This window comes from Pelodiscus sinensis, chromosome 2 (assembly GCF_049634645.1).
Source record: "Pelodiscus sinensis isolate JC-2024 chromosome 2, ASM4963464v1, whole genome shotgun sequence".
NCBI lineage: Eukaryota > Metazoa > Chordata > Testudines > Trionychidae > Pelodiscus > Pelodiscus sinensis.
Genome location: NC_134712.1, coordinates 250,197,880 through 250,208,602, shown reverse-complemented (window position 1 = coordinate 250,208,602; position 10,723 = coordinate 250,197,880). Strand labels below are relative to the sequence as shown.

Below are 10,723 nucleotides of genomic sequence, written 5' to 3'. Positions count from 1 at the left end.
GATGAATTCCATGTTTAATGTGCTATATGATTCTGCTACTAGGGGAGTCACTGTGAGCCTTAGGATACGTCTAGACTACAGGCTTTTGTTGACTGAAGTTTTGTTGACAGATACCTTGACAAAGCGCGTTTAGACTACATCCAGTGCTGTCGACAAAGCAAGCCGCTTTGTCGACATGACAGTGTAGATGCAAAGGACAGTGTAGATGCAATAACACCTTCTGTCGACAGAACTCTGTCGACAAAAGGCATTATTCTTCGTAGAATGAGGTTTACAGCTGTCGAAGAAATTGCTGATTTCTGTCGATGTTATGTCGACAAAACTCAGCGGCAGTGTAGATGCAGGTTTAGTTTTGTCGACAAAAGTGGACTTTTGTCGACAAAACTCTGTAGTCTAGACACACCCATAGTGTCTACAGATGAAAATATCCTCCACTCAGAAAGGACTGGGGGATATAACTGTCTCTTGGAACAGTTCACCAGTGGATCAGAAGCTCCTCAAGAGAGCAAGTGGCTGGGATTCTCTTGAGCTGTTTTACCAATACCCTTGGTGAGTTACAGGCTCTTGTGTTACTTCCCCTCCTCCAAGCACCCATGCAAGACAAGGCAGGATTTTGCTCACAACAAGGCCATGTCTCCATTTACCAGAGGATCAGCATTTCTTCCATTGACCTCCTGCTGTGGAGATGGCGCCAAGCTCGGTGTAAGTAACGTCAACTCCAGCTACTTTATTTACGTAGTTGGAGTTAACATAGTTGGAGCTGTGTACCTTAAACCAACTTCCCCCTATACCCGCCCAACAGTGTAGACCTGGCCTAACTAGGGATGGGTACCTTTAAAAATAATTGGCCGTTGGAGCCCAGCAAACACTCAAATGTCCAGAAGTGTCTCTGAACTGTCCCAGCTTCTGCAGTCTACAAGCAGAGCTGTGAATCTCACAGGAAAACACTATGTCAACACATTTCCGATACTCCCAGCCATGGCTAGAAATACCATAAGAACATCATTTCCTGGGGTGTTTTGGCATCATGTGCTTTTTGTTGGGAGCAGGCAAGGTAAGGCCAGCAAAATTAAAAGGAAGATGGGCAGGAACCCTCCCCACCCCAGCTAATTAAATGTTTCAAATCCAGGTCCTGAAGAAAGTGCAATTGGGTTTGGTTCTAGAAATGAGTAAAAGATCACAGAGGGTCAGGTGTTTTCCAGAAACAATGTCAATAGCCCTAATAGCAACACTTGTCGTTGCTATATGGCAGTCCAACAACAACTGCAAAGCCCTCCTTTCTGACACCCTCTCATTCAGAATATCATTCTTCTCATACCTTTGGATTAATCACCTTGCAAACTTTCTCATTTCAAATGTTGTCTGCATGCAATAACCCGCTTCTAGTCACAGAGTGATCTGAAGGAAGACAAAGCAGCCACAGTATAATTGTTGGCTTGAAAGACTTACCTAACAAAAGACAAATGCTGTCATTTCTGATTGAGCAACTGGAGAAATCGAGGAATTGTAACTTCTCGTGTTTTCTTTGTGAAGGAATCTAGTCTACCTAAAACAGCCCAATGGAGCTGTGATCTCATTAATGGCCTCTGATCATTATTATTAATATAACTAAAATAATAATAAATGGGAACAACAGCATGAACTACCTACAGAAAAAAAGCATGATGTGTAAGTGAGCTGCATACCTTCAGAATGGTTGACTAATTTTACAACTGCATCCAGAAACCTCTGCTGTGGTGAAAATCTACTGTGAGCAGAGTAAATAGTCCTATGACTAGAAAAGCAACATTTCAAAGGACGTGGGGTTTTAGAGTACAGGAAGTGATGGCTATTAGGTGAGGCGTTTGAATGTTTTATAAAAGCATCTACATTTCTTCTGGTGGTCAACATTTTCATGGACAAATCAAATTTTGGAAAATGTGGACCACTATTGAGCAATAGCCTACACAGGAAGAGTCAGATCACACGGTCTGCCTACGTTACTACCAACAGGGCTTCTAGGCCTCAGAACTGGAGAGTCACAAGGTTTGGAAACCAAGAACATGGTCCCCAGGTGGAGGACTGGCATTGCTAAATGAGACGTTTTTCACTGTAGGCATTGGCAATGAGAAGACCATCCTCCAAAGAGATGATAAGAACAGAGAACTGCTGGTAACAGCAGCTGTGTGACAGGCCAGAGTTCATATTTATCAATGTAAGGAAGTGTGTATTCAACTAGACAGAGAAAAAAAAAACCTGGAATTACAATCAGGGAACATTGCAACTTCCAAATGTTTCTAAAGCCCTGGACCACATTTAATTAGTGTGGGCAAGATTTTTAAGGCTTCCAAAAATATTACTGAGGGAAAGGTTCCTCTCTTATGAATGTAGTAAGCAAAGTATGGAGCTTTATGACATGTGTTGGGTCTCCTGATAAGACTCTTCTGTATGGGTATGTCTACACTACCCCGCTAGTTCGAACTAGCGGGGTAATGTATGCATACCGCACTTGCTAATGAAGCCCGGGATTTGAATTTCCCGGGCTTCATTAGCATAAGCGGGGAGCCGCCATTTTTAAATCCCCGCTGCTTCGAACCCCGTGTAGCGCGGCTACACGGGGCTCGAACTAGGTAGTTCGGACTAGGGTCCTATTCCGAACTACCGTTACTCCTCGTGAAACGAGGAGTACCGGTAGTTCGGAATAGGCACCCTAGTCCGAACTACCTAGTTCGAGCCCCGTGTAGCCGCGCTACACGGGGTTCGAAGCAGCGGGGATTTAAAAATGGCGGCTCCCCGCTTATGCTAATGAAGCCCGGGAAATTCAAATCCCGGGCTTCATTAGCAAGTGCGGTATGCATACATTACCCTCCTAGTTCGAACTAGGAGGGTAGTGTAGACATACCCTATGATGTATAAGCAGTGTTAAATAAGCTTCGGAGCCATATGTGCACAAATGCTTGACATTTCAAACACACAAAATGTACTTTGTCCTGATCCTGATGAAGAATCTAGTTAGATACATCTTCCCTATCCTCAGAGGTTGCCACCATAATGCACATTCGGCCCTTTCAGAATGTTCTGTTGTGTTCATTAAAGGTAATCTAAAACCAAGGAAAACTTCACCAGAAGTTCCATAAGGAGACAGTTTTGCTGTTTCAAGGACTTTATGGTGACGGCATTCACCAGGACTGCAGTTCCAATCTGACTTTGTCAGCTTTGAGACATTATCTCAGATCTCTTAGGCTACCATCTAGACTGCAGGCTTCTTTCGAAAGAAGATATTTTGGAAGAGATCTTCCGAAAAAACTTCTTCCGAAAGAAAGCATCTACACAGCAAAAGCGCATCGAAAAAGCCATCTGTTTTTTTGAAAGATAGTCCACACTGAATGGACGCTATCTCGCATTTAAACTGTGATTACTATGGACAGAGTAGCCACCAGGGCACCTGTGCTTTTTCCTCTTTCCTCTTCTTTCGAAAGAACTCCCTCTTCCCCATTCACCCACGCCTTTTTCCGAAAGAGCTCTTTTGGAAAAAGGCTTCTTCCTCGCAGAAAGATGTTTACCAATGTCAGAAAAACCCCTCTGCTCTTTCAATTTTCTTTCGAAAGAACACAGTTGCAGTGTGGACGTAAGTGAAGTTTTTTCAGAAAAACGGTCATTTTTCCAAAAAAAACCCTCTGCAGTGTAGTCATACCCTTAGAAATTAGTTTTTTAAGCAGCGAAGAAAAAAAAGCTGAATATGTGAGAGATTCTCAGCAGAAATGGCAGTTCAAAGCTTCCCAAAGGGTGAACATTTTGAATATTAAACTTTTCCCAGAGAAACAAGAGACAGTAAAGCGTGCATTGTTTTGATGCGAGTTAAACAAGGAACTGTTTTTATCCATTCTGAGATTAGACTCTGTGTAGATGTGACTCTCTCTAGTTTTCTTCGTTATCTTTGCTATTACCGAGACATTAAATCATTGTGAGTGGCTTCTCTTTCCTGGAATCCCTACCCTCTCGCCATTACATATGGGCTAGGGAGATAATGTTAAGATATAGAAGCATACCAGTCACGGGCCAGATTTTGAAGTTCCCTTTGGAATCTAAATCGTGGCTGAGTGGCAACTTTAGATGCACCACTGCTGAAATCTTTCCAATTAATCGTGTAATATTTCTTCTGACACAAAAGGTGGAAGTTTCATGAGCCCTGCTGAACTAATGCATTCCCACTATCCTGTGACATGGTTTCAAGGCAGCCATGTTCCAGCTCTGATCTCATTTACATCAGTTGAAGTAAAGTTCATGGTCTGATTTACACTAGTGGTGCTGAGACCAGAAGCCAGATTTGAGCCTATATTACGGGCTTGTCGACAGTTCATTGGAGTTGGTGTCAAAATTCCCAACTGATGTCAATGAACTTTGGATCTATTTTCACAATTGAAGAGCCTAATTTCCTTCCATTTCAATGGCAAAACTCTCACAGATGTCAGGCACAAGCATATCATGCCAGTCCAGGTACGGTTGTGCTTCTAATTTCAGCCCATTACCATTTACCATATTGTAGCATATGGTTATACTGATCACTAATTTATATATTAAAAGATACTACCTGCTTGCTAAAGTTAAAACCAATAATCTGAAATTGATTTCACCTCTCCAACTGCTCTCTAGTCCTAAAAGGCACTTCAGGAACCACTACCTCTGATAACTCCCACAAAAATATAATTTTTCTAGCCCTGTTAGTGTAACTGATAGCAATGTAAGCAATCTAGGCATAACTTGTCACCTTGGGAATACAGACAGTTTAAATTATGAGTTTTTCGCCCAGAAGAAGTCCATGTGCAGTGAGACTCATGGCATGGATCTTCTAAGCAAACCCTGGCCTATTTCATGTTGCCCATTGGTTTTAGGATTCTGGAAAAGCCCTTGTAGAAAAAAATAAATATTAGGATCCTGCAAGCTGCTGAATACCATGCCGCATATCTGAAGACTGGTGCCTTAGAAAATAATGGCTCATAACATTATAGTAAGAGTGTTCCACACGTTTAGTTCTTTGCACCAATCCTGTAAGACACTATTTCTCACTCACTATATCATAGAAACAACTTCTGGATTATTCTGTGTGGGTTGTTCTTCTCTAAGCCTACTACTGTAACTAGGTAACTTGCATTAGACCTGTATATCCATGGGAAATGTCTGGCACAGTTTAAAAAGAAAAGGGAAAGTCTGTCTTCAACACCACTGAGATCGTGCCTTTAAAATCTTAAAACCAGTTTTTTTCAAACATGGGTATATAAGTTAGACAAAGCAGCTGGATTTTTCACCCTTAGTGCCTTTGGAATTCAGACTGCTTTTATTGAGCTGCATACATTTCGACACCCAAGGTCTGATTTTCAGAAGTGCTGAACACCCCCAAATCCAAAAAATGCCCCAGAGAGATCAGAGTGCGCAACACCACTGAAATATCACACAGCTCTGACTTAGTATTTGCTTCAGAATATTAAAATACATCTCTTAGCAGAACTTCCCATTCCACAGTCGACAATCAAACAGTAGGCTACAAACCCACAAAAGCTGCAGTACAGAAGACGTTGTACATGTACAAAAACAAAAGAGGAATATTAGACAAGAAATGTATAATTGGCACATTATAAAAATGGCTCAAGGAGCATAAGCACACATTTTTTTAAACTACATTTTTAATAACATGTACTTTCTAACTCCAAAACATATTTCACAGTGAGAAATAAAACAAACACTGTTACACATGAATCGATATTTACACCCGCTTTGAAGCAATGCTTTCTTTTGGTTCCTTCTATCTTGATGCTTAGTAATGATGGTCACCAGAAGTGGGAACATGCACATCTAGGGTCTTCAATTTACATTCAACATAAAGATACCCAAGAGCATACTTTGTGCAATGGCATTAGAATCTTTGTTGATGTAACTACTGGTTTCTCTATATACACCTGAAGTATGATCTTTCGAGTTACACTGAGCATTAGTGTGGCCATGGGAATGCCCCGGCTGTAAGCATGGTCAGCACTTCCAGCAAAAAATCCCAATAGAAGAGATTTGTATGCACTTTAGAGACTATTTAAGTATATAGAGAGATACAACTTCCAGTAAATTCATTGTTGGTGCACAGTACTGGATGGACCTTCTCAAAGACTGAAGTCTTTATTGATCTGTCACAGTGGTTTTCAACATGTTTATCATTGTGTGCCATGTATGCAGCTCTCTGCATGTTACATGGGTCACATTCCGCTGGCTTGCTGAACATGTTCAGCATATAGTGTGGAAGCTTCTAACACAATGGGCTCAAGGAATCAAGAGGTGAATTTAGTCTTCTGGACCATTCAGTCCTTGGTCTCACTTGTTAAGATTGCCAAAATTAATAATATATCATTGCCAGATCCTTAGCTGAGGTAAAATGGCATAGTGACATGGATGCCAGTGGTGTTGCACTAATTTACATCAGTCTATGAGCTGGCCTCCCTTGTGTGCCAATTGTGAGTGTGGTTTTGTGTGGTGGACACTTGACCACGAGGGACTGGGCTGAGATCCACCAACTCAATTCGGAGAGGATTTTAGAAGTGTTAGAGCAAAAAACCCCTCTTGCTCTGGATTGAATATGGCACAAAAAGATTCTCCAACCAGAGACAAATTTTAAAATGACTGAAAATTAGCTAGTGAGCATTCATGCAAAATATGCTTTGTCCATAATTTCTTTTTAAAATACACATACAGTATTGTCAGTATTAGCCTCATAAAAGTCCATACTGCAGCAAATACAAAACTAAATTTCATCTGTTCATTTAATATTAGTTTTGTTTAAAAAATTATAAGTATATATTTACCGGATAGATCTGACTTTACCCTTCTCCCTCTTCAATGCCTTTCTGGTCCACTAAGAACACAATTCATTGGGAAATTTGCTAAAATAGCTATTTACAGCTTCTGATGAGAGCAAAGTTTCCAATCTATCAGTTAAAAAGTACTTATGTAATTTTTGCACAATGTCTGGAATACAGGGGGACAAATTCTAGTCTCGGTTAGCATCAAACCTGGGCAGAGGACTGGCTAAAAGCCTATGCATCACATCAGTTCTATTTAGGACCTGAAAGTATATTTAAGTGGTACATAGCCCTTTTTCTGGTCTCTGTGTACAGGAATCAAATTCACCCTTATAGTGGTGTTAATCTGGAATAAATATCTTCTCCTGCACACACTGAATGAAGGCAGCACTCCCGTTTTCTTCAAAATAACAAAAAATGTCCATACTGGGTCTATCTAGCCAAGTAGCATGTCTTTCAACAGAGGCCAATGCCAGGTGCCCCAGAGGGAACGAACAGAACAGATAATCTTCAAGTGATCCATCCATTTCAGTGCATTGCAGGATTTACTCCTAACTCTACAGGGATTATTTTGGAGTTACCCCCTTGTAATTGAGAGCAGAACACGTCCCATAAAGCACTAAGTGTTAAGTATTATAATTAATACTTCTTTCATGACTTTTCATAATTTTTTTCCTTTTAAAAACAAGGAAACTATTTTTTTTAAAAAAATCTATACTTAAAATGACATTCTAAGTTTTGGCCTAAACTAACAAAATCCAGTGAAATCAAAATCTCTGACAACAGCAAAATTTTGTGTCTGTTTCTTCCCCTCTTCCTGCCACTTCCTTTTTCTTTTCAATTAAGAACAAAGAGCTAGCCATAATTTTGAATTTCCTGTTTGCTGTTAGTTTGAATCCAGACCATTATATTTAAAATGTCATTTTGTTTTTAATACACACACACACACACATACATAAATCCACAAAGAAATAAGAGCAAATACAGTCCTTAAAGCCTTTATGCACAACATAAAACCTCTCAAGAAATAATTGACATCATTGACATTTGACTGAAGTAGATATGTACCAGGCGTGGCTCTAACAAGGCAAAGTCGGAAAGGACTTTTTTTTTTGTCTCTCAGACATTACCATTAATGACATCTGTGGCTGAACAAACTAAATATTCAGGGACAGTAGAAACTGCCAGGTATAGTCAATCACCCAAAGTCTTTATCATTCCCTTCTGTAGTGTCTTACTGTTCATCTTAGGTACTCCACAGACACTGAGAACAAACTTGTGCCAGCCTGGTCACAAAGGCCACACGTGTGTCATGCCACTATCAATCACAGTGCAATGACCAGACATCAATGCAGGAGTTTCAGTGTGATCCAGAGGAAACAAGAATCCCGGAACTGATCTTTGCTTCTTAACATCGTGGGAAAAAGAAATCTTCATTCACAGTATTCAAAACACCAACCTTTTAGCCCCAAAAATATACATCTCTCTCACATGGATGGCCCTCTTAGAAAATTCACAGCTTAGCTAGAATATAAAATAGCTGACCCCATCTCCATTGAAAGGATTCCTTTCTCCTGAACGGTAACAGGTAGGCTGTCTCACACAATCACAGCAGATGTTCTAAGTCCACTGGGTTCTTCTGACCAAATCCAGCCATAAAATCCAATTCCGGAGTCCTCCAGGAGCCGGCCAGCCTGATTAACCCAAATGTTACAACTATATCCTAAGACTCAAAAGAGACTAAGAATATTGAGACACCAAAGATGGGAATGAGGAATGGAGAGGATGCGTTGGATTCGGGAATGGGGAGTGGGGGAAATCCAGACCCAAAACCCAACAACAATGAAGTCCATGCACAGACAGATTAATATCAGTTCGGCAACCAATGTTCACAACTGCACAGCAATCACTGGAGACACTTGGCTGACGATGGATGACTCGCAGGTGCTCAAACCGTGTGTTTGGGGTGGACCTAGTGTTTTATTAATTTTTTTGTCAATGGAATGGATCTCAGTGCTATATTTACAATGATCGTTAAAAAAATATCCTTTTTTTTTCTTCTCTGCAAAATGCCAGGGATGTTTTGTTTCATGCTTTTGGACACATTTCACATTTAAAAAAAATCATAATCATCATCATTAAAAAAGAAACCCCACTCCACCAAAATTATGATTTTTTTTCTTTTTATAGGGGTGTTTGGGTTTTAGTGGGGGAGGCTGGCTATTTAGTTGCTCATGTCGCTAGATTCTCCGCATTTATGCTGGACATCCGAATCTGAGAGCTGCTCTTGCTCAGAATGGAGAGTTGTGTCCCCCCGTTCACTCCGCTGCTCGCCAGAGAGGGATGGCGATGTTTGAAATCCACAGCAAAGTACCGGTTGACTTTCCAGCTCCTCCATTTTCTCTTTATTTCTGATTGCACCTTTAGGGAGAAACTTTAAAAGGTCATTTTTTTATGTACTGAGCCGCTCGGCTACATGCTGACAGACAATCAAGTTTCAAACATAAACGTTTAAGACCAGTCTTGAACTTCTCACCTCAGGGAACTCTAGGGAGAATGCTACATGGGCAGGGGTGGAGACAGCAGGGAAATGGAATGCAGACCCACTGTACACTCAGTAGATATGCCAAAGAACGCTCACCGACATCAGGGAACATGAGCTGCTACCATTAAGTAGATCAGTGGGGAATCCACGCACATTTATGCCACTGCCTATCATGCTGAATTCTGTCTGACTGATTTCTTGTACTTCCCCATCTGTGTTTACCCATCTGTTGTCTCTTGTCTTACACTTAGGATATGTCTACACTGCGTTTTTTTGCGGAAGAGGCTATGGAAATGGTGCGCTCATTTGCATATCATGATGCTCCTTTGCATATATTCCGATTATTTTTGCGGAAGAGGTTTTGCCATTAATAAGCTCCGGGTAGATGGGGTTATTTGCTGGAAAAAAACCCTTTTGCACAAGATCCTGTAAGCCTCAATTTTTGAGGCATAAGGGATCTTGCACAAAAGGGTTTTTTTCCGACAAATGGCCCCGTCTACACGGGGATTTTTAACGGCAAATCCTCTTCCTCAAAGAGGATTGGAAGAAGATATGCAAATGAGCATGCACAATATGCAAATGAGCATGCCATTTGCATATCCTCTTCCTCAAAAAACCCTCAGTGTAGATGTAGCCTTAGACTGTATGTTCTTTGGGGAAGGGATGATCTTATTTTTCTGTTTTTGTACAGCGCCTAGCACAATGGGGTTCCGGTGCATGGCTAGGACTCCTTGGCATTATGATCATGTAAATAATAATAATAATAATAATAATTCCTAAACCCACTGATTTAGTCTTTGAATCCAGGCCTTTGTTCAGTATCCTGTCTACAACAGCGGCTAATAGTGGATACTTTAGAACAGTGTTTCCCAATTTTATTTGGCTGAGGAACCCTTTTCAGCTTTTCAAAATTTCAAGGAACCCCTAGGTTTGTCAAGCAAAAAAAAAAGGAGGGGGGGGGGCGGGGGAGGAGAGAGGGACCCACCAATTCATGACCCAAGACCCCCCCATCTCCTTTCTGTGAGGCCTCATCCGCTCTGTTCCCCTCCTCTCCATCACTTGCTATACCCAGCCCTTATACTTGTCTCAACCTAGTGAGTGAGATGTGGGGTGGGAATGAGGGATTTGGGTGTGGGAAGGGGTGAGAAGTACAAGCTCTGGGAGGGAATTTGGATGCAGGAGAAAGGGCTGTTGACTCAGGGAGGGGGCTCTAGGCTGGGGAGTGTTGGGTTCAGGAGGAAGGTTGGGGTGCTGAGCAAGCCAGGGCTTGTGGATGTGAGGGTGCAGGAGTTTGGGCTGGATATGTGAGGGACTCAGGGCAATGAGGTTGTGAGTATGATGGGCTCAGGACACAGAT

General features: G+C 41.4%; 1 protein-coding gene across 5 annotated transcripts in view; it reads right to left on the bottom strand.

Annotated features, from left to right (window-relative positions):
• Positions 1-2,888: 2,888 nt before the first annotated feature.
• The window catches only part of ADCYAP1R1 (ADCYAP receptor type I), a 213,453-nt gene continuing 205,618 nt past the window's right edge, over positions 2,889-10,723 (bottom strand). For 3 of the 5 annotated variants that reach the window (XM_006120585.4, XM_006120590.3, XM_025183367.2), the window contains one exon: positions 2,889-9,255. In XM_006120585.4, the coding sequence (XP_006120647.1) occupies positions 9,046-9,255 (210 nt within the window). In that variant the 3' untranslated portion in view covers positions 2,889-9,045. The remainder of the gene's footprint in view (positions 9,256-10,723) is intronic. The other 2 variants (XM_006120587.4, XM_006120591.4) reach the window with 1 other exon arrangement.